General features: G+C 44.4%; 1 protein-coding gene and 1 non-coding gene across 3 annotated transcripts; one reads left to right on the forward strand and one right to left on the reverse strand.

Annotated features, from left to right (window-relative positions):
- Positions 1-27: 27 nt before the first annotated feature.
- Positions 28-23,926, reverse strand: MDM4 (MDM4 regulator of p53). Of its 2 annotated transcripts, XM_068419177.1 has the most exons (12): positions 23,766-23,926; positions 19,244-19,478; positions 17,217-17,323; positions 14,450-14,524; positions 13,109-13,242; positions 12,595-12,644; positions 9,688-9,749; positions 8,826-8,922; positions 7,475-7,635; positions 6,781-6,915; positions 6,251-6,331; positions 28-4,634 (listed from the first exon to the last, which is right to left on the reverse strand). In XM_068419177.1, the coding sequence occupies exons 3-12, from the start codon at positions 17,289-17,291 to the stop codon at positions 4,080-4,082; spliced, it is 1,425 nt and encodes a 474-aa protein (XP_068275278.1). In that variant the 5' UTR covers positions 17,292-17,323; positions 19,244-19,478; positions 23,766-23,926; the 3' UTR covers positions 28-4,079. The 2 variants fall into 2 exon arrangements, with proteins under 2 accessions (XP_068275278.1, XP_068275277.1); XM_068419176.1 differs by lacking the exon at positions 19,244-19,478.
- A 393-nt stretch (positions 23,927-24,319) lies between these two features.
- Positions 24,320-24,392, forward strand: TRNAK-UUU (transfer RNA lysine (anticodon UUU)). Its single transcript has one exon. It is a non-coding gene; the product is annotated as a tRNA-Lys (tRNA).
- The last annotated feature ends 179 nt before the right edge of the window (positions 24,393-24,571 follow it).

Genomic DNA, 24,571 nt, shown 5'->3' on the forward strand with positions numbered 1-24,571 from the left:
GAAAGGCAGACACACAGGACGATCACAGGCTGCTGAACTGGTAACACACCTTTACTTAAAAAGTTTTTCCCGAAACGCAGTACAAATGAAAAAATAAACCTATGTTACCATAGAATGCGCTCAATTTAATTAAATTCATTACGTGCAGGACACAAACCCAAGTCGTCGATCCTGTGATACGTGCCTTTTTTAAATAGTGCAAACACACAGATGTTGTTTAGCGAGTGCTCCTGCTTGTTCCTGCAGTGGCTGAGTGAGTGTACAGGGAGACGCAGAGTTGTTCTAAACAAGAAAAATGTATCTGGGAACAAGGGGCTGCAGGAAAGGGTGGGGGGGAGAGTCAGTAGGCAATTGCTCTTTGCAGAACAGCGAGTCTTTTTATCTTTGCCAGAGGTACAACATGTTCCTGCCTTCTTATGTATCTGATCCTCTAAGGTGGTTATGTCTTCTAGGAGCTGGAGACTCATCTGTGCTTCTGGAGCTGTTCCAAATCGCCCCTCTATCATTTGTGGGTCTCATTCTTGCTCTTGATAGGACAGCCTTGCAGTATCTCCTTTTCAAGGTTCCTGATGCTGCTTGCTGAGGTCCAGGTGGCCAAAGAGCATGCATAGGACTTGAGGAGTTCCTTGCTCAGCTTATGGACAACGACAGAAGAGAGACCAGTGCCCTGGCTTGCTCTTCGATCGCTTAATCATGGCACCTTCAGAAATGATCAGCCTTCACTGAAGGCCTCTAATGAGAGCATTTTGTTTTTTCTTCCAGGACTGGAAGATGAAGCTCAGAACAGGCAGAGTGTGAGGAGGCAAAAGCAAGCTACCCTGATGGGTTTTGAGACACTCAGTTTCCACTCCATTTCCACTTGTCCAACAGCTGCTTTTTCTCTGCAAGGACAGCTTCTCAGTGGCAGATACAACCTATGCTGGACGCAGAAGGATGGAGCAGACCCTGGCAAGCTGCATCACGGCTTCCATCAGTCATGCACCGTAATAAATACATAACACAGGCAGAAAGTTCATTGCTGTCTTTGTGGAAACACCCACAGTTCAGAGGAAATAACCACTCTGGGGGGCTGCTCCAAAGGATCTTTGTAACTTGTGTAGCGGCTTTGTTTAGGGTAAATTGGCTCGGTAACACATCTCAGCAGAGGAGGGACACTGAGACTTTTGAAGAGAGCTGAAGAAAAGGCTGTGCATGTCAGTAAACGAGTCACTGAGAGTAACTAAGAGGCACTTCAACTGGAAGGACTTTCAGGAGTCAATGCAACGTGTGTACCTCTGGCTGCCAATAGAGAGTTTACATATAGTTATGGTTTCTCACTGCAGAGCACTATAATGTGCTGAGCAGCACTATACAGTTGCAAGCTTCATGGTTCCCATGCTGTAATTAAATACCCACCCAAGTAAGAAATCTGCTGGTTCTGGGGATAACTGATGCCAAAACTTCTGGCTGAAAAGCTGAAGGATCTACTAAATGAAACCTGACCTACAGGTACCCTGACTTCAGCAGGTTCCTGAGGAACAGCAACCAATGTCACTGAAGGAAAAAAAGGAGTGAAAGAGAGAAACCTTCTTAGTCTGGGCATTGAAAGACAGCTGCGCTCAACACTTCTCCTAACAGATATTCAGCAACGACTGCTAACGATTACCAAGGACCTCTGCTCTCATATTGCACTTCATAGTAAAACTACTGTAAGAGAGAACTGTCATCCGCTATGAGACACCAGTGATGTGTTCAGAGGACGTGCGTTCACTCTCATCTTGGGTAAATGCTCAGCTCCTCCAGAAAATGGGTTTCTGAATGAGGACTCCACGTTAACTGCTGCGTCTGTACAAAAGGGAAGCAACAGCACTGCCTGGCCAACATCTCCTCTGCGCCAACACGTAAGTATTGCAGCCGAGTGCTTCGAGCTAGTTCTCTAACCCATACCTCAAGTCTGCACTTCCTACAAAGTGCCAGAAGAGCAGTTCTTGCTAAATTGCTACTTATTTAGACTTAGACTTAAGTTAAAGCAATAAAACATTCTTTTCCCTTTCTCCTGCACCAACCCCCCTCCCTCCTCCAAACCCCAGCCACAACCTGGGCAGTTACAGCTCCACACAATGTGCTGGCACTGCAATAGCTTATTCTTCTACAGGAAGGAAAATCAACTGTAACATTGTGATATCCGCTAACTATTTCAGTTAAAAAAGAAATAAGAACTTGACAAATGCAGGTTGTAAACACTCTGGTTATACTGAACAAGAAGTCACAGATACAAAGATCGTTACACTGAGGGTTATCCTGTGGATGAGCTCTTTATCACAAACTGCCGCACTGACAACAATTCTCATTTAATAATGGAAGCTGCACACAGATCTCAGTAGGATTTTGGTAGGTATATTCAACCCTAGTACTGGAACTTAAACTCTCGTGACTTTTTTTTTGTCAACACAAATTACATGCTTTTCAGTGCGGCCAGATCTGAACAATTCAGTACAACTGCTTTTAAGCAAAACATTTAGTTTTTAGAAGCAATCAGGGCGAGGGGGAATTCACAGTATTCAGAAGTGCCACAAAGTGCCACAACGCACCCTGCTGAGCCCAAGACACTTAAAAGGAAAGAAACTACCTGAAAAGGGAAGAAAATACCCGGCGGGGACTCCCTTCTGTGATCCCAGGCTGCTGATCTTGGCATGATTAAAGTGCATCACCAGCAATTTAACAGCCCTTTAGCTAAAGGAGCAATAAGTCAGCTTTTCCATGTGGATTGATTCCCATGGACTTACAGCTAGTGCACCGAAACACCAGACTGTTATCCCCTGATTTTTAAAACACAACTGTAAATAACAGCCAACAATAATAGCCTAAATTACAGCCAACATGGAAATAATCACAATACTATGCAAAATATAAAGTGGAACTGACTTTTGGCAGTGATGGGCGATTGCATATAGCACCTACTCTGGTATCTTTGCAGAGAAACAACTTTGACATCGCAGTTTGCTGGGACCTTCTGCTGGGCAGGTTCTGGGGCTTCCCACTGCACGCCTGACCTGCTAGGGCTGGACCAGCACAAGGAGTGTGGAAAACAGCCTCGAGAAGGACCAAGGTATGAGCACTATCTTCTTTTTTTTTTTTTTTCTATCTTCAGGTTGTACTTCCTAGATCAGAGAGGGAATTACAGATAGCATGAGAAAACGGGGTTTATTCTACATGCTGTCCTGAATTCAAATGCCTGTGTACCTGAAAGGTGAAGGCATTATTGCTCTTGCTGCATGATGAGGCCCTCCAAAGCCCTGGAGAACAGGAAGGCTGAGGAAGGTCTAAGCACACTCTAGGATATGATGTCAGAAACAGGTTAGATGTTTTTAAACTGCAAGTTCCAACTGAGTTCTAATAGCCAGTAGAGCAACCCTGCATAGCTCTGAAGGACAATGTAAATGCTGCAAACAGATTTGAAGTGTTAAATCACAGGGAAAGCAAATCAGTGGAGAAAATTATAAAACTTTGGGAGTACTTAAGTCTAGGAGCAACCTTCACCTTTGCTAACAAACCTACATTAAACAAAAAAAAAATTTCAGAAACCAGGTTATTCAGAAGAACTGATCCTTGGAGAAATGGCTTATCTAAATCGAAAACACCTTGGTCTACCCTTCCCTGCCACCCCTGCATGAGTGTATATATATCTCTCAGACACAGATTCCCCCCTTAGAAGGCATTGTGCAGGGTTTAACTTACTGGAGACCACCACTCCAACAGCCAAAGTTACAACTCTTTGCTAAACTTGCTTTCTGCAAGGACCAGTTGTCAGAACAGAGAATCCCAGTGACACCACTGAGCTGAAATTAGAAGATTTAGACAATTGCAAAGCTAGGGCATTGACACCGACGTGCTGGTCGCTCCCTGCTGGCTTTAATTTAAATGGACATCGAAAAGTAGATGCTGCTTCATTTAATGCAGAGAATTCCTCAGTGTTCTTGGTCAGATTTGAATCTTAATTCTCTTTGGTATTCATCAGCCGAGCTGTGAAGTTAGGGTTTGTGTGAGTGCAAGAAAACCTGGATGCTATCTTCTCGTGGAGAAGGCCTGAACTGGCACAACTACCCCATAAAGATCCTGATCACCATCTCAATCTCTTTCCTGCACACTGGGCAAGGCGATCTCTTTTTCTTCAGCATCTTTGCACACTTGAAACAGGCCACAAGGTGAGCAGTTCTTCCATGGACAATATTCCCATCCCGTGGTCTGTGATGGCATAAGAAGCAAGGATTCAGTAATTTTTTAATACTCTCTAAAGACTGTATTTCTTCCTCCTTTTTATGCTCGGTGAAATGCAACAGAGACTCCTTCCTTTCACATTCTTGTGCCAAATCCAAAGACTCAATAGAGCTGCGGGGATCTATAAGTGATTTGTTTTCGACCACGTACAGGTCTTTGGGTTGGCCAACGGGAGCAGAAATAGTCCTTCGGCAGTCTGGGACGTCTATCCCTTCATCATCATTTTTGTTTTGCATAGCATCAATGTTGGACAGAGAAAGAGAATGAGCCAGTTTGGGACAATCTGAGTACCAGTCCTTCCGTAGGGCCCAGCAGCGGTAACAGTACCGTTTGCCTGGAGAGTTAAACTTCTTGCATTTGGTGCATTGCCAGCAGTCCTGAGGAATGATTGAGGCAGACAAAAACAGCAGCAAGTTAGTGTATTCTTGCATACAACTCGTTTCCTCTACGTAGGAAAAGGGGCAAAGAAGCTTCATCAAAAAAAGACATTTATTACCTCGTATAAGCCTGTGAATGCACGATTGGTAGTTGGATTATCAGCACCTCAGAAAGCCGAAAGAGAATTTGACTGCCCCTGTGTATTCTACAGATCTCTTTAAGCATTAAAATCTGCCCTTCCTTCCTCCCAGCCTTCAGCACTCCAGCAGAATACAATGTTCTCCAGCTATGCAGTTTATTGAATTTTTAGTATCTCTAAATTCAAGGGTAGAGCTCCTGGAATCAAGTCAGGAATATATTTCCCAGACTCACTAATCACTTAGTTGTACAGATTCAACAGCTTACTTGATTACCCCACACAGCAAGGGCAAGAGCTGCCCAAGTTCAGAGCTATGATTCAACTGCCCAATGCCAGGGACATCTTGATTTGTCAAGTATGCACAGTCTAAAAAATAATGCTAAAAAATGTTGGTGCCATCAGCTGCAAAGAGTATCATGATGATACACTTCTGCTGATTTACAACAAAACCTCAGAAGGTTCCCCCTGCAGGACTGGGGAAAAAAAAAGACAGATGAAAGAACACAAATTTGATGTCCCTCAGTATCTGTCATGAGGGAATTCAGAAGAGGAATGGGGTAGTGGTGAGGTGTGACAACCCAGTAATTACTGCTTATTCTCTCTTTCCACCTTGTTTTTTCATTTAAACAGGGAAAAGAGCTGTGCTCTGTCCTTAGAGAGGCACTGCAAGGGCAAAGACATTATACCAGCAGGTACACAGGCTCTCCTCCTGACAAAGGCCATAAAGGCTTTCAAAAATTTTTTGGAGTATAAGCACTTCACTTCAGTCATTACAAAGTGCCTACTTTAGATTTCTGAATCTCTACCAAGGACTATACTGCAAATTTCCTTTCAGAGGACAATACAGAATTAACCTTTTTAAAACATGCATGGATATGGTTAATGCTAACTTCATATAGCATTAGACTGACCATGCTGGAAACTGAGGGCCTAATCTTCATTCAGTTCCCGAGTGTGTGAAGGGACAAGTTAAATGATAAGTAAAAAGCCAGCAGCTGCCCATGCTGACACGACATTACCCTGCACAAAAGGGATGAATGTACAAACAAGGGCCCTCATCTAGTCAAAAATCCCTCCTAGCTACAGCACTTGTAAATTCTCTCCCATTGCCACAAAAAGTGGCTGAAATCACTCGAGTTCCAGGACTGCTCTGTGGCCAGGAGAGACACTCGGTGTCTTTGGACTGGGTGGGTCAGATCATTCATGGGCTGCCAGTGCTCAATGCCCATCCAGTTTAGAATTTAACAGAGCCCTATCCAAAACAAACCAGACCAGGCCAAGCCAACTTCTCTACCTTCCTTTACGTTGGTTACAAAAAAGCTTTTTTTGGCTTGATTTTTTGCTTTTTTTTGGCTGCTGAAACCCACACAAGAATCAGCTTCCCCCACCACAACCAGTAGTAGCTGTAGGACAAGTTTTTCCAACTATAGCATGCAGCACACTCCAAGCAAGGAAGGCTGACTAAAGGATGCCTACCTCAGAAGCAGCTTCTGTGTCTGTGTCATCAGTTAAGCACTGAGAATCCTCAAAGTCATTCAAACATGCATCCTCAGTTACCTGGAAAAAATGGAAAGGTTAGAGGGGCACAATAATCTGTATTTATGATGCGCCTGGCTCTGTACACCAAAATGACCATATAATTGCCATGATAATTAAGCTATTTCTGTAAGTGAATGAAAAGCCATTGAATGTACAGAAATATAGAAATATAAGGAAGTTGCTGCTAAAGTTTTAATTAATTTTAAATGAAGTTTGTGCCTTGAAAATACATGCATTTAAACCAAACCCCAAGCAGACTGGCTACACAGGAAAGCTATCACCCCGTGCATAGAATGGTGACAGCCTTTTCTAAACATTTTTTAAACCCTGGATGGTTATAGGTCTAGCTCCTCCCAAATCAGCACAGCACCAAAAGGCAGATGAAAAGCAAAGGATTTTGCACTTCCATGGAATTAATTAAAGGCCAACCTGCAGAACACAGGCACTGTGGCTGTTTGAAGAAGTACCTTTTTGTCACCTTCTTTCACTTCCTCGCAGTCAACCGTTTCCACCTTGACTGCAGCACTGCTCTGATCCGACGGGCATTCGTTGAGGAACCACAAGTCATCAGTAGTATCCGAAACAATGGCAGTGTCTATGTCCTGTGGGAGAAGAAACAGGAGAGACCACTTAGAGCTCCAGTCAGCAGCAGCAGGAGTACCAGCACCACAGCACTCGCCACAGCGAATGCCTCTCCCCGTTTCCTCACTAAGAGCCTTCTCAGCTCTGGGCAGCTTCTTCAGTCACCCCTGGGAGAGAATGGGGCAGCTCACTACTCTCACCCCCTTTTGCAAGCAGCACTATGCTTACTCCCCTGGCTAGCTGGCCATACAGCAGCTGGCCACACACGCTACAGCCATCTGCACCGCGTAACAACTTTCAACCCAGAAGAGGGGCAACTCCTGAAATAACAGCCACTGCTCTGGAGTGCAGAAGGACCTCCAACGGCTGAACACAGCCTTCAGAGAGCACCTAGTTTATTTAAGAACACTAAAGGTAACCAACCACCTGATGTGAAAGGCTGGGACAGGAACACACAAGGGAGAGGCTGAAAATCCTGGAGTGGGAAGGGGAAAGAAAGAACAAGAACATTTTATTTACTTGGAACCCAAAAGAGGAGAGGAAGAGAATACAGCGCACCTATTTAAAAGGTCTACACACCTGGTTAGTCTGAATATCTGTTGATCCATTACTTCTGGACTTGTAATTGCTTCTGAGGTTGCCTAAAAACCACCATGGAAGACCAGCTACATCCCATTCCTCAAACACTAGGTCCAGTTTAGGCTTCTTGCTTTTAGAGAGGTTTTCTATTAAGTCTTTGTCTGTAAGAGCCAAGTAGAATCTAAGTCATGCCACACCTACATTATTTAAGAGACTAGCAGAGAAAAGTCTGGCCCCATCTGAGGTTAGAGATCTTTCTTGCTCCTTCATACAGCCAGTTACTGCTAAGAGCTTTGGGGTTTGTACAAGTGTACTGGGATGTTAGATCTGCTGCACATCTGTACTCATGTATCTACCATCCCAGTGCCTCTGTACCGTACAGGTTCTCTTTAGATTTCCAGTGATGGGAGCTCCTGAATTCCTAAACCAGGCTCAAAATAGGAAGCAGGAAGGTAAGAATCCATCCTCCATAACTCCATCCTTCAGCCTCCTTATTAGCCTGTGTAGTTTAGTCTATGATCCTAAACTCAGCAGTCTGAACTTCAAGGTAACCTTGAATCTACCTCGCTTCCATGCCAAGAGTTTCAGATGCACAGACAAGGACTGTTTCTACCTCCTTTGTACTTGCAGCCAGGAAAATACCTTCTGCTTTCATTTGATCTGGAAATACCCACGCTTGCAAAGAAGATTTGGTTTCACAAATTAGGTTCCTTGATATGAGAACGATGTGAGAACAGAAAGTAGAAAACCAGGAAAACTGCTTCCACAACATCAGAAATCCGTATGTGAACCAGCAAGAAATCCCCAGACATTAAAACAAAGGAAATGTCTAAATATGAAAGAAGCTGTATTGCACTTCAGCTGGACAGAAAAAAAATTCCACTGTTATTCAGTTTCCTGATTGGTTTGCAGGTAATGACTGCAGACAGCTCAGGCTGTGTTCTGTTTAATCAGAGGGGAGAGTCCCTTGGGAAGATAAATAGATACAAGTATAATTTCAGCATTTAAAATACCCTCCAGCGAGGCCTGTAACATTTTTCATGGCATTGTTTAGTGATAGATGTGCTTTTGGGGCTTAACCTGCCATTTTATTCCAAGTGTTTGTTTATTTATGAGACCAAATATCCAAGCTAGAAAACAGGTCTATCATAAATACCTTTGGTGAACATTTCCAGTTCTCTCAATCTTTAGCATAAAACAATGATTTTTAAAGATTATATTTCACAACAGGTTCTTCTTAGCCTCCCAACACCCTCCTCCAGCATTTTGCTGATGCAGAGCTCAGTGTGTCACACTGGAAAAGGAGCAGAACTTGTACACATTGTGTTACTGCAGAAAAGCTGGCACTCACCTTCACAATTCTCACATTTTTGCTCTGAGGTAGACAAAGCAGAAGCATTGCTTTCACCCTCCATGATGCCAGTGTCAGAACCTTCTTGCTGGCTAAACTGCATGAAGGAAGAAAAAACAGATGTTAGTCCATCAGAGCTTATAGGGACAAGGGGATGTAGCACTTCCATTCCCAGTCACCAGCTGCAGTACAAGACCAAGAAGTTGTGAAGAGAAATAAAAGTTTCTGAACAAAAAATACACACTGTTAACCCTTTAAGAAGGCTAATGCATCTGTAATCAGCACAAACAATATACTTGCAACCTAGGAAAAATCTTAAGATTGGCAAAAGTGCGAAAGTTGCCACCTTTAATGCAGGAATACTGTGATCTTTGTTACTCTCTGGCCCCCAATGTGAACAGACACCTGCCAGATCAGACTACCTTAACCCCAAAATATACCTGGAAACAAGTTTGAATGTGCAAAGATTTTTCCTAGGTTTCAGATTCTGCCTGAAAGCTTCTGAAAACAATCCTACTAAACACAAAACTCGTTCACACATTTTAGAAAGCTTAATTATTTGGCAATTCCTACTGAGAGAGGGGATGGGAGAGAGGGGGGAAAGACAAGAAAATACAGAGCACGCTGGAGGAACTGAGGACTAGAAGTGCTACACCCCAGAGAAACGCGCTCAGAGACTGGTACTCTGTTATGAAGAGAACAGAGAAGGGTCACTCTGTCCCTGCTCTGTGGACTCCAAGAACTTTTCAGGAAGGTGAGGACCTGGCAGCCAAGCAGCACAAAGTTCTGGCAGTCCACCATGCACAGGTACAGAGAAGGGGCACTCTGTACAACAAAAGAAACCACCAGGCAGTGGGTTTACCTTCAGCTGGTCTTGGCTTGGCTTATCGACGCTCTGTTCCTTTGGGAGATTCTGTGCGGCATCTAGATGGCAGGTAAAACAAAAGAAAAAACCTTCCCTGGTAATAACCATTCTCACAACACAGAGGGTCTTCAGCAAGCAACCAACAAACCAGTCTTGGCAGACCTCTAAGTAAGCCTTTAAGAGAAACAGAGCCCTTTCTTCCTTAGAGAGCTGGCCATGTCCAAGGAGGATTACTCCAGGTACACATGGAGGCATTAGCCTATGGAATACAGAGTCTGTGCCTCCTGGGAGATGAAGCTTGATGAAACCTCACAGCATGTAAGAACCTTCTTCCCAATGTGAAAAACTATTCTTGTTCCTACAGGCTGTCCTGCCATCGCAAGCTCCAGGTCCTTTACACAAGAGGTCAGCATGGAGGCAGAAACCCAGAGCAAGAGCAGAGCGTGGGAACTCCTACTTGAAGGCTGGATCAGATCCATGCTGAGGAAGGTGAACAGAGACAAGTAAGATTTTTATAAATATCTGAGGACACCATCTCTAAGACAGGAAAACTGTCTTTCTTAAAGGGTGTGGGCATAAAGAACAAAGAGTAGACTGAAGAAGGGAAAATTCTATGCACAGCAAGCTCTTTCCTGGGTAACTGTGTACACATCTATAACACAATTTAATCCAGCCCATTATGCTGGCCCCAAGAGTTAATTAAAAGGTCAACCTAAACAGCAGGAACAATCAAATTAACAGAAATCTTTCTAATGATAGGAGAGCTGCACTTAGGAAGTATACCCTTTGAACAGAACGACTTGCTAGAGAACAAAAGATGCAAGGATGGCTCCTGCTTGCTCCCCTTTCAGTTTGGCAGAGAAATTCCCTGCTGAATGCCAGGCAGACATGAACTGTCCAATTCACATCATGAATCATGGCACTGACATGAAGACACCGAAAACTGCTGCTATAGGTAGAAAAGTGAACCACAAAATGGTCCATAAAATGGACCAAAACACAGGACCACAAAATAACACAGCTCTATCCCATATTCTTTGCCCTCCGTGCATTAGTTGAGCTTTCCTTTCTTCCCTTCCATCACCCTACAGCTTCTGCAGTCACTGATTATTTAATACCTGAAGGAAAACAAAAGCCATTTGGCTCATCCATAATTGCTTTGGCACCATAGGGGTATTAGAAGAGGTGAAGACTTACCATTCTAACCCTTTATAAATAATGCAAACTAGCCTTAAAAACTGTGTGAAAAGACACTCCGCTTACTGGAAGGCTTCCTTTTTCCAAGGCAACATATACTAGGAACTGAACACAAAATGTCCTTAAAGTGAGGTATTCCTGAACACACCTCATGTGATTGATACTTAGAGTGAAAGCTAGCCAAGTAAGGACACCATCTGATAAAGAGCATTATGGAAGAGCTTAGTCTTTATTATCAAGATGTAATGCAGTCACTTTTCTTTCTACAAGTGTACTTAAAAGAAGTGGCCAAGATAATCTGCACAATGATGTGCTAATAAGCACTGATTTGGCTAATGAATACAAGCTGCTATTGCAAAACAGGAAACATGAGGACCTCTTTAAACCCTGTGGCACTTCTAGCTATTCCTGTGTTTCGATGAAGGAAAAAAATACCTAGAGTCATCCTTCCTAGGTACTTGTCAAAGGTCTGGTCTGCCAAGCTTGTTTTGTTTGAGAGTCACACACATACCCAAGCAGACACGGTGGTATAACTCAGCAATCATCTCCCTAAAGGAACAGTATTTCCTTTGGCAGGTTCAAAAATAGTTACACCATGACTGGACCATACACGCACACCCAGCCACACACACACACACCAAGCAGAAGGGGACAGGGCAGCAGAGCAGAGAGCATTCTGCCAGGATCCTTTGCTCTCCTCATACACTGCCTACAGGGAAGAGGCCAGGGCATCACCAGCGAGGGGAACAGCACTCACACAGTTATCCTGGAGGGAATGTGTTTACACGAGAGTCCGCTTTAGGAAGATTCTTCTACAGAAATAGAGAAAGGAGGGGGACCTCAGAGGCACTGATACATGGCTCAAAGCAGAGGACTAAGCTGTTCAGGGCCACGTTTTCTCAGTTTCTAAATTTGCACAAGGTTTTATGTACGTATGCAAAAATGGACTATGCCCTTATGAAGAACTAAGTCCATATTATCTGCTTAGAGACCCCAGGAAGTCAGGCACAAGACTCCACAACTCTCTGGGTGCAGCTCGCTCATGATTTGCATGCTTGTGGTTTCCTCAGAGGTTTTTTTTTCAAATGAAGATTGCCAGCTGTACAATGGGAACTGGCTGCAAGGAAGCCATCAGCTGAGATTAATTTTAGAATAAATTTTAATTTATGACTGAAGGACTTTTGATGTACATAGATTTGATTTCTCTTATGAGCTGGGAAAGTAAGACTGACCTTTAAAGGTTCAAGTGTTTGATTAAAGTCCAGACCTCTCTGGCTTCCAGAACTAGGCTGGGTTTCCAGCACTCTTACATTCAGTCTCAAGACTAAATATAAAACAAGGTGAGAGCGAGGAGTCGCAGCATGCTATGAAACTGAGAAAAGACTGAGAAATCAACAGATATTTGGATGGGATACTTCAGCCACGTTGATTTAGCTCTGTCAGCATGCTTCCAGTGTGCCTGCTACCCCGAGGTTTGGCCATTGGTTATAGGCAGCCACGTTACTCAGACAGCTAACTGATTTAATCTCACAGCTACTGATGGTGGACACACAGAGAAGACACATACTCAAAGAGATTGTCTTGTTAAAGCCTTCATCAGCAGTTTGTTCCAACTTCAGAAACATTTCTCTTTTTTGAATATCATTACTTACCCAAGTTACATCAACACTATATTGAATATACTTGCCCATACTGTGACAAACCTACCTGCCATTGCAGCAGAAGTCAGGTTCCGTTTCAACATGTCATAGACTGGGCTGTGGGAAAGAAGGCAACAGTTGACTACACTCACAAAACCAAACAGCATCACCCTTTTAAACCAGAGACAGAAATTCCCTTTTATTATCCAGAGTGATGCTGGAAGCTACAGTGTTTTTTTTGCCACTCCTCAACGCCTGCTACAGAGAAGTCTAGCTCAGAACTTAACTGAAGGATGCAGATTTTAGTTTAAGTGTGAGATCAAGGGCTTAAGAAGATGCAAAAATAAAAGGGAGGAAAGATGTTACCCCAAACAGCTCACTGCCTGGACCATTCAGAACTGGCTCTTCAAAACAAAGAAGCTAAACTCAAACTTGTCACAGGCATTACCAATAAGCCACTGAGTGAGGCACTTGGTATTCGTGGAGGTTTATGTGACAGTGAACAGAAACAGTGACACCAGGAGTCTCCTGTCTCAGCAACCTCTACAATACAACACACGTTAAAGGTCACGTTTTCCTACCTTGGATCTTTTACAGAGAAGCTCTCCAGTCCCAGCAGTTCTCCCAGCTGATCTCCTCCACAATAGACCATGTGTTGCTGTCTTTTGTCATACAGCTGCCTCACCATTATATACTGTCCTAGGTAATGCATAACCTGTGGATACATAACATACCATTAGCCACACTTGCAGTTGAAATCAAACCACCAGAGACCCTGGAAATTTGCTTTAGTTTATGATACTTGTCTTCTGCTACCCTACACAGTGTGAGTCAAAGAGTACCTGCTTTTTATGCACATCTGCAATTCGTTGGAGCTCCCCAACTAAGGGAGAGTTATGCTTTACCATACTGCTCTAAGGTTTGTAACTATTAACCCTTGACAAGAAGGAAAACTGAGTGGAAGATGGATAAAGTAAGTGCATTAGTATCACAAAGAAGGATGGAGAGGAAACACCCTCTGAGAGACAGAGGACACTGCCAGCTCCAGTGAGGAATCCAGAGTACAAAAGGATAAAGCAAAGTGCACTGAGCACAATATAGGCAGGTTCCACCCCCCATTACCCACCAAAGTGACCCTCCTGAATGATAGTGTCACCAAAAAGTTGCTAACAGTGCTCCATTCACTGCACAAAAATGGACTTAACCGAGTTAAAATGTTAATCCATACAAGTAACCTGCATTTAATACTCAACTCTCCCCATTTAAACCATTCAATTTGTTTTTGCAAAGATTTTTAGAAGCTAAATAAGTTATTTAAATGCATAAGTGTTTAAAATAAGTCACAGGGCTCTGCAGGAGTATTTGACACATTCATAATGAAAAACCACTGCATTTAATTCTTTGCAGACAGGATACTCCTGTAAATCAGAGTCAGTGTCATTTTTTTTTTAAATCTTGTACACATATTGCATTTTAATCTTAAAATAAATGAATTCACAGGGTCTCTTAGGTTTAGCTGACAAGCCATTTCAAAGGAAAGTTAAAAGAAAAATATCAACTGGAATTCAGTTTTTAAGGCTTTCATGCACTGAGTGGAGAGCAAGACAATTGAACAGAATCTCCTACGCTCTCCCAGGAATGTGGCTACCCCATCTCTCCTTTCTCTAAAGAGCTTTCTGATTTTCCATGATAAACAATTTTCTTTAATATTTCACACTCCTATTCCAGTTCCTCCAGGGGCTCTCGAGACAATTTATGATCAATCAAACTGCAACAGCCCTCCTGGTAAGATATCCTTATTCTGCAGATAGGGCTTCAAAGTACAGCAAAATTAATAGCCAGTCCCATCCCTTCCCCACAAAGAGCAAGCTCCCAAACAACCAGGGACAGGCACAGCTTCAGTGCCTAGAAATTGAGCCCACCTCCTTCAGCGTGAAGGTTTCACCTTGGGCGCCTGCAGCCTGCAGGATCTTCAGAAGCGGCAGTTTGGGTCGCACCTAAAAGGCAAAGCAGAGAGTTTTGTTTGAAATGACACAAAGCAGTGCCCTGCTGAGAGAAAGCACAGCACCCTGGCACACCTGCACATCACAGCTAACAAACCCAAGTGGCCCAAGTCAACCTGTGTAAGACTCACACCAAGCACAGAGCTGACAACCGTGGTATGTGGTATGAGTTGGAGGTCATGGGGCTAACCTGCTGAAGGCTGGTATTCTTTTTTACAACTAATCTGCATGGACAAATGCTTTAACAGGAGTTAGAAGGACTGAAAATCAGCACAATCATTCTGACTCAAGTGCAAGACAAAAAAAAAGCCAAGGAATTTGGGCAGCCAGCTCTAAAGGTTTTAATCACTCACATTGTCCCATTAACTTTGATGTCATTCATCCTGGGAGAGAAGATTGGAAACTCAGACGCTTGGTATGGAGTCCTGGGCAGTGACTAACCAAATGCACTGAGTCATCTGTTCAGGAGCAATGATGGTGCATTGAGAATGCCACTGCAAGAGCAGCACGCCTGAATTTTCTCAATTAGTGCAGTGAACAAATGGGACCTGCTCTGCACAGACCTCAGGGAGCATGTATCCATGAATAGGCACATAACAATAAGACTGCATTAAACACAAGGTAAGGTTAATTAACACCAAGGATCAGAACCTGTATTTTCTACGGATCTCAGTCATCAACCAAAATCTTTATTATATAAAGCACGCTGGGAACAATGCAACTGCTCCACAACCCTTTTAGGTTTCACCCACACTCCCAAGCAGCTTTGAGTAGCAGATGAGAGAGATGATGCTATATAAAAAGCAGCAAGTTTTAAATAGCTACTTCCCCACTATGCTGCCACCTCATCTACTCCACAAGAATTTTAACAATTCCTAGGAGAGTGCCACCACATGATCTGATGCCTCGTGATCCCTAAAAATGGCAGAAAGCCCTCACTGTTCTCTGAGTGCTACACAATTGTGTACAATATTGTATATTAATGCACATTTCCCACACTGAACCTCTTCCTCTGTTCTCCTTGTCCATCAGATGCTAAGACAGCAAGGTATTGCCATCTGTCATGGGACAGAAAGTCCAGTCCTCAGCACACAACGTTCATTGCTGTTTCCTCTACACTTTGACAAGGCTTGTGCTTAAGGCATGTAATCTGTGCTCACTAGTAAAAGCCTTCACCTGTCAATGTTAGGTGGGTTCACCTGTGCCTCATACCCACCCCTCCTTTCTGCCTATATAAATGCAATTACAATCTCTCCTTCCTTTCCCAAGGAGTAGAGTCTGCTTGCAACATCTCCTTGAGAGAGAGCCTGAGCTGCAGCACCATTTCCCTGCACAAGGTAAGGAGAGCAGGTTTTGGTTGCTTGTCACAATATCATTTGTCACTCAGCTATCAGACAGTATCTGGGCAAGGTATTTGTTCTATTGTTTTATAATATTGTAAAAAATTCACCTCCTCTGTGAATGCACCTGGTCTGCCTGTTTTCTCATTATGTTTGTTAAATGCATTTTCAAGCTCAAACAGAAGAGCTTATGTCCAGCCCCAAGTCTCTTTCTCAAGAACAGCTTTTTCAGTAGGAAAAAAGCTCAGCACAACTGAAATAAGTGCTTGTATCAGCACATGGTATTTAATAAGATGAAATTATGTGTTTGCATTCATCCATTTCTCTAATGACCACTCTCAAATGGATTTTCAAGGAACTTCTTATACATTTCTTTCTGATTAAAGAAGTAACCTAGTTAGCTTGATCTCTTTAAAATGGGCCCTCAGCTGCTACAGTACAGCCCAAATGGAAGTGTTTACTCTGCACTGCTGAGGACACTGAGTGTTGACAATCAATATTTTGCTACTAATATCAGAGCCTATTTACTTATTTTTTCATGCAGAGTGAGTTGCATAAATAGGCATATACGTCAGTTCTGCACAGGGCTGGGCTACATTTCAAAGCCTCTAAATTACGCCTCTAATGGGAGGATCTCTCAACTTCTTGTCAGCTCATTTCCACTCCTGCCACATCCCCTCATACTGTGGAGACGCTTTTTCCAGTTAAGTGGCTCTGGAAGGCTGGATATCTGTCTTAGAGAAACCTTCCTGATTTTTAGACCAGATTTCTACTGTTACTGTTCGCAAATTTCTCTTCTCTGACTGGCTGTCAACATGGTGTGACAGAGCCAGACTACTACACTCAAACCACACACCTGCCATGTTGACCTTGGCTCGCAGCTACAACTGCCTCTTGTTCCAGGGATGCTCTAGGAATGGTCGATAATGGGAGTACTACATGTTCTTACCTGAGTTGACTTCACAAAGGTATGGGGATGCTTTACTGGCTAGACAAAGTTCAGCACACAAGATTACAAAGCTCTAGTACAACTGTCACAACCAGTCCAGCACTAGGAGGAATGCTGTAGGTGGAATACTTCAAGTACACGTCCAGCACAAAAATATGCATGACACAAGTTCTTTTAGGGCCTATTTTAACTGCTTTTTCCCCCTCCCCCCCCCTTTAAAATGTTCATAAATCATTGATCTGACAGTGAAAGCTAACACAACTCCTCAGGATAAAAGCTCTACTCCATCAGGCTAAATTCTTCTTACTTAAATGTACTTGGAGAGCTTTGATTTGATGGAAGACATTACTGCTTTAGTGAGGAGAAAGCAGTGAATATAAATGGGAGAGATAATTACCTGGTTAACTTGTCTGAGTGGGCTTCTGCAGGCATTCTCAGCTGCTGGATGCTGGGCAGAGCTTGAAGATGTCATTGTGGCAGTGATTAGCTCTGTGTAGCACAAACCTGTAAATGAGAAGGGTCATGTACCAGTTGAGATGAGAAACCTGGTCTTGAGTTTAACCACTTCCACTTCTTAGAAGCTTCAGGAAACCAGTGTTTAAAATTAGCCCTGCATGCATATCTTAAACAACTGCTGTATAATGCTAATGTTACTGTGCCCCTCACCTGCTCTGTCCACACTGATGTGCTTTGTCCTACCTGAGCTGCATCCAGCTGCCCAGTGCCTGACAAACAGCCATGTGAGGACAACCAGGACAGATTTGCTGTGGCACTGAGGATGCTTTGACTCTGCCCATCTCAGTGGCACAGCACAGTGAGGCACTTGGGGACCTGCCAGCTGAAGGGAACTGCCAGTCTCCATCATGCCACCGGCAAACTCTTAATATGGTGAAATCCTTGAGTCAGAGGTGGGGAAACAGAAGCTGAGACACAATCAACCACAATGGAAATCTTCACAAGACAGTGACTCCCTGATTGCCCAAAAGCAGTAGTTGTCAGTGCTGATGGCAAAGATTAACACATTCCCCACCTTCTTTTCCAAGAGCTGAAAACCTGCTAAAGCTGCTGCAGCCTTCAGCCCAAATGACTAGATGCAGGCTATAAATTAAGTTTTTAACAGCATTACTGGGTGAGCAGGTGAAATGATTCTTTCCTGGAAAGGAACAAAAGGGGAAGTCCTGCAGCTATTTGAATTTGTCAAGCCCTATCAGTTTCAGTATCCACCCAAGGAGCACAGCTTCGTATGCAAAATGATCTGTAACGACTCATGTTCACAGCACAATACAGTTTAATCTACCCCACACAACAAGTTTGAAAACTTCTTTATATTTAAGGAGAAAGGATGGTGTAAATTAACTACCACTGAAAAAAAGTAACTTGAACCTGCTGGAGAAGGAACTTAAGTCTTGACCTGTTAGTCTCAGCACTAAAGCATAAACCAATATAAAATTATTGTGCGTCCCTGGACCTAGTTAGAATAAAAATCTTCATTTCAATGTGAGCCTGGATGCACTTCTGCAGGCAGCACCGAAACAAGCCCTGCAACTGCCATTTTGGTAAACTTAAGGCTAGTGCATGAGATGAACTGAAAAGTAAAGACTGGTTCCTGGATTTGCCTACACAGATGCAACTTTGGGAAAGTTTTTACTGTGTGGAACCTGGAAGAAGTGTCAACCTTCCACCCGTGCAGTAGTTTAAACGAGATTTGAAAATGTGAGGCCAAAAAGTTTCAAAGCAATATCTAAATTGTTGATCATGGAATTTTCCAGCTATAGTAAATGAATTTGTTATTACTACTATTATTAACATCAGTTATAAAGAATGTGAGCCAGCATGATTAGCTACATAAAAAAGTTCATACTAGCAAAATAACCAGCTGGATGCCTGAGGAATGTAACCAAACATTTTAGAGATGTAGACAAAACAGGCTGAACATCTATCTAGCAGGCAGTGCAGAAACCTCAGTAATGACAAAAATCTGAGCTTTAGCACCAATTCAAGTTACTGACCACTGGTAACCACTCAACCCCTATCCCTCCCCTGCCCCATCTATTAAAAGGGACTTATAATGACTTTGCTAGAGCCTTCTGATAGTTCTTATAGCATCGCATTTCTCTGAAGTAAGGCACTATCAGGAATAAAATCATTCCCAAAGATCAAACATACCTCTAAATACTTAGGAAAGCTTCACTAAAGCATATCAAATGTTCAAGCTTGGTAAATAACATTGATAGTGACCAGACCTAGGTAGTAACTCAAAATAAGTGACATATAACAGTTAACATCACTTCCATGGTAACAGTGTCATAAATGTTAACTAAGGTTTCTACTTAATAATGCCAAGCACCCTGCAACACAAACTGCCCACAGGATCCCTTCCACGCTGAGCTGTACTTGGTACTAGCTGCAGACAAACTTACCAACCTTGAACTTCTCTGCTAGAGGAGTGTCACCAGGCTGGGCCAGCCGCTGCCTCAGTTTCCCCAGTCCCTTTGCTCCTGCCAAGAAGAGTCTGCGGGTCCTTGTGCCACTCTGGCAGCCCGGAGGGTGCTGGGTGAAGCCTCCCCTGGAGCTCTGCCACGCCTGGCTGGGCTCCCGTCCTGCTGATGCTCTGGGCTCTGAGTCGCTCTTTCAAAAACCGCTCCTGCCTCCAACTCATCTGGTCAGGAAAGGGAGTCACTAAATACATCAGCGTCTGATAAGAGCTTGAGTTGGTGTGAAAAACGGACAAAGTGGGAGAAATCGTGGATTTCCTCTCCGCCCTGCATTCCTGGAAAGGGGCTCTGCTGCCCCTGGGTTAAGAGAGTCAACTAAAGATCACTTTAACTGTTTCAGTACTGGTTTTATTAGAGAAGGGCAGGCGACTTAGTGCCTTGCCTCCAGTCTTTACAGATAAATTGTATTTTTAGTAAGTTTGATTCTCAGTAATACCAACTTCCTTTAATCTTGAGATTACTAAACGCTATCTTCCCAAGCGTGCATGTTTTAACATGTCTGGGCTGCAGATACCCACGAGATTTATGGAGGCAGCCACCAGCCATCGTCCTGCCAAGACAGAAAATCCCACGTCTGTTCCCACCCTCTGTACACGGGCTGGCCAGAAACACAAATGGTGGAAATTCCTAGAGAACTGAGAAGCTTCTTCCTCAGTGAGCCCTATTTAACTTTCCCCTGCAACTCTCTCCACCTATTTTATGCCAAATATTTTACCTCACAACAAGTGTCTAAACTGATTTGCAGCCACCTGAACGAAGCACCAGTGAAGCTCCTGCTCTTCCCCTCTATAGCTTTGGAGCTGCATATAGAAGGAAATTACACTGGACCAGCGTAATGATTTGGAGGAAAGCATGAATCACAAAGGAGTCATGAAGTAAGGACTTTTTCCACTTGAACACTTTATATGGTCATGCATACTACAGGAACAGCTCATCTGTCTGTTTTGTGAGTAAAAGTTCTTTCTCTTAAGAGATCAAAACCCCACCAGACCACAGCTTTTGATGCTTGCAGAAGGAAAGGCTTGAGACAAAAGATCTCAACAGTCCCAGAAGAGAGTACAAGCACAGGGTGCACGGACTTTTCTCGATAGCAGTGTCTGAAAAGTTCAAGCTAAACTTCTAATTCAACTTCAGTTTTTGTTTTAAAGTCTTCTTTCAAGGAAAGAATACAGTTCCTAACTTCTGTGCAAACTGAAAACATAGCAGGGAGTGTAAATTAGACGTTGTTTGGTGTATCTGTGGGCTCTGTAACGGCTCACTTCATCAGCGGGTTAAGACCTGACATTTTAGTCTCATCCTCAGGTAGCATCATCCTTTTTCATGCTTTCAAATAAAGCAAAATTCCTATTAAAACCAAACTTGCAGGCTTGTATACAGTCTCATGTAGAGAGCAGCCCTGGAGGGGAGGCTTTAAACAAGCACTGATCTGACAACTGAGTCAAAGCTAATTAGGTTTGTCCCCCTGAGTTTCCATGCCTGCAAGTCCTTCTGCCCACTTATCTCAACTGTCTTGCAACAGAAGCACCATTACTCCTCCCTGTAAACCATCCCTTACTACATCCTTAGCTCCATCAATGTTGTCATGGTGCTACTACCTTTCTCTGGGCCATACATTTCACCTGATCACATCACTGTGTTCCCAACAAGTTCATACATGTCCTTGGAGAGCTGCAGGATGTCAGCCAAGGAAACATCAAAGCTGCCCTTTCACTGCCACCTCCCAACAAGTGCTGCCTTGTCACAATTTTACTCCATGAGACCTTGCAAGTGTTGGCTGGTTATCTGGGGGCTCCTGCCTGGGAAGTGGCAGCAGGAGGAGAGAGAACTGGGCTGTGAATTACATGATTTAACAGATTTCACACTCACAGACTGCTTGACCTCAATTTTGGCTGTCCTGTGCTCAGTTAAGCGCTCCAATTTGTTGCTTTGATATTGACTTGGCACTCAGTCAGGAAAAATGTCCTCTGCTAGGAAAAGTATCCAGAGAAAAGCCTAATTTCACCACCGAGAAGTCCTTTATTGTGTTACTTATGGCAACAAAAGGCAGGACTACTATTTTTAATACTTAGCTGAAACACTGATTTTAAAGAGTTCCTTTTAGGCAACTGCTCTGGAGTAAATCCAGATCATCTAATACAAAAGACATTTTAATTCTGAATTTCACCTGACATGAGTGTTGTTGCTGACATGATGCATCTGCCACAAACTGTGTGCTGCTCCCCAAAGGTCTGTCAATAATGCACCGAAATCAGCCAACCTTTGATAAATGTTAGTAGTTAACAAAAACAAATGTTACGTGATGCTCTCTTTATTGCAGAACATGTTAAGTAGGAGGAAAAACAAAACTGTTTCAATTAAAAAAAGGCACACTGGCAAATTGCTCTGCAAATCTCCCTAAATCAGCTACTGCTGACAGTCCTTGTTGCTGGTGATGTCTGGAACCGGGCAGCACTTCCACCCCACCCCACACACCCGTGTTTCCATTTACCTCTACTTTAACTCTCCTTGGGGTCGCTTTTCCCAATAGCAGACACTTCCTTAAGGGAATGTCAAATCAATATCACTATTTTACACATTCAACCATGGAGCAAGAAGTAGTTAGATCATGAAAACAAGCTTCTTCACCAGGTAAGGGCTATATAATACCCTGAAATGACTGCGCTGACTGTTCCTGTTCTTCCTCTTCAGTGTTGAGCCAAGTACTTTAGAACTTATGAGTCAAACTGAAGTTAATAATTACCTATTTTTTGCAGCAGTGAAAAATGAGAAAAGCCCTTATTTTAATCACATCTTCAGCAGGACTAGCAGCGTGATGTTTCATTTACAAGTCTGCGTATTGCTGAACATCTAGGGACTTCTGCTCTACTCCTAACAGTTGTTAAATAAATAGGCATTCACTCAAAGTCCTGTTACATGTCTGTTTGCCACACAAAGTCCACAGTAACTGCTGAAGAAGGAGGCACTTGGGATATGACTTTTAGCCCTTTTTGACTGGCACGTTTCCTGTGCACTCTCCTAGCACTAGGTGTAGTGCAGGGTGGTGCTGGCACCTGAGCTACCTGGCAGAAACAGTTGACACTGCCCTGCTTGGAGCAAGGCCACCTACGCTGGCAGTGCAGTAACTGGGAGCTGCTGGAGAGCATTAAATGAACAAAAGCCAGAGCAGAAACAAGTCCAAGTTCTCATAACAGCACTGTGTTTGTATTTCAGTGGCCCTTTCAACCTCACTTGTGTATATCTTCTCTAAAAGTTCATAATTTGCATCTATGAAACTCTACTTCTGTCAAATTTAAGTCTTGGATAGTTGTAGGTTTATTTCAGCTATTTTTAACCCAGTGTGTGTTACAGCCCTAAATTCTGCACGACCCCAGACAGGATGTGTGAGAACCGATCAGCCTAGAAACTAGGGATCATCTTTTGAAGTCAATCTGTTTAATAAGTGTGAAACATTACACATCTATCTTTGAGTTATTAATCCCTCCCTGAAAATACTTCCTTGTTAATACAGCACTTAGCTGAGCAGCTACTTCCAACTATTAAACCACACAGCCTCTGGCAGTGTTTTGCCCTGGAAAAGCATGGCAGGGTTTAAGGTTAAAATCACGCTGTGAAAGCTGACACATGGCCACAACCAGTCCCAGTCAGCTCTCTGCTGCAAAGTCATATCGCATTTCTCTGAAAGTTTTACTCTAAATGCTGCCTGTAAATTAAAATTTTACTCTAAATTGCCTGTAAAGTTATCAATGCTGCAGATAACCATCAGGTACGCAAAAGATTAGAAAGCAGAAAGTGTGCTCTGGAAAAGATGCAATAATGCAGAAAGTCTTGTCACATCTCCTTTTATTGCTGGAACAGATGGTATCAGCATCAGCTAACTGCAAACCACGAGCTGTCAGACAACAGTAAGACGTCCTTGAAAGTATTTAGCAGAAAATATAATTAGAATAACACTTAAAGCTTGGAAGCACGTTTCTGATGGCAGCGGCACGGCTCTCGGAGCGTGATTTCGTGAGGACAGAGCCCTTGCTGTGCCTCCAGCACACCTAAGCGACTGGTGCACGGCACTGCTCTAACCGGCGCGATGATGCTGTCAGTCAAGCGGGAAGGTTCGGATCGTGGTTTTAACGCTTGATTTTTTTTTTAACTCCTCCCTTTTCAAGCAGAACCGCTTTCAAGGCCAGACACAGTAACGGCTCCTGTGGTTACAACTGCACCCGCGCAGCCCCCGCGGCCACAAGCCGGGTGCGAGGCCTCCGCTCCCGCAGGCCCCTTCCCACCGGCGCACCGGCTTTCTCCCGACGCCCCCCCCCAGCCCGGGGCCTCCGGATCCCCCACCGCACCCCGCTCTTGGCACCTCAGCCGCCTTCACCCCGGCCCCCTCCCCGCTCCCCCGGCCTGCTCGGCACCGGCGCACTGCGCCCCCGAGCCCCGGCCTCCCGCGGCGGGCTCACCCTACAGCTGCTCCATGGGCCGCAGATCGCCCTGCAGCCCGGGGTCGGGGAGGGTGGGGGGGGGGGAGCCCCTACACCCCCCGCGGGCTCCTCTCCACCATCTTAGCGGGGCTCCGCGCCGCCACTTCCCCTCGCAGGCAACATGGCGGCGCGGGGGCGCCCGGTCCGGCGCGGCCACGCCATAGAGCGTACCGGAAGTTGTTCCTAGAGCGGACATGATACCCGCGCCGCCCCCCCCCGCGGTGGAGGACCGAGCTGTACCACGGAGCACGTGTACCCCCAGCCCCACGTAAGCCCCCACCGACCCGGTGCAAACCCCCCCGCCGGGACCGCTCCACGAGGTACAGAGCTGCACGCCCCGCTCCAGCCCAACGCGAGCCCTCCCAGGCCGCCCTCTGCCCAGCCGGTACAGGGTTGCGCCACCTCCCTGGCCCCGTACAAGCCCCCCCGTGTCCCCCCCCACCCCGCTACGAGCCCTTCCGTGACCCGCAGCACGGCGCTCCTTCCGTGCTATCGCGCGGTGATAACGGCGGCCCGGGAGCGGACGGTACAGAGCCCGGATAGCTCAGTCGGTAGAGCATCAGACTTTTAATCTGAGGGTCCAGGGTTCAAGTCCCTGTTCGGGCGATATTACCTTTTTCTTTCAATCCTCTTTCTTCGGTGTTTTTTTTTTTATTTTCCCCTACAGAGTTGTCCAGCGGCGTAGCCAGGACAGCCCGGCGGGAAAAGCCGCTCCTGCCGCGGGTGTAAAACGCTTTTGAGGGGAAAAAAATAGGAAAAAGGGAGGGGGGGAAAAAAAAATACTA

The sequence above is a fragment of the Nyctibius grandis genome, chromosome 27 (assembly GCF_013368605.1).
Source record: "Nyctibius grandis isolate bNycGra1 chromosome 27, bNycGra1.pri, whole genome shotgun sequence".
NCBI lineage: Eukaryota > Metazoa > Chordata > Aves > Nyctibiiformes > Nyctibiidae > Nyctibius > Nyctibius grandis.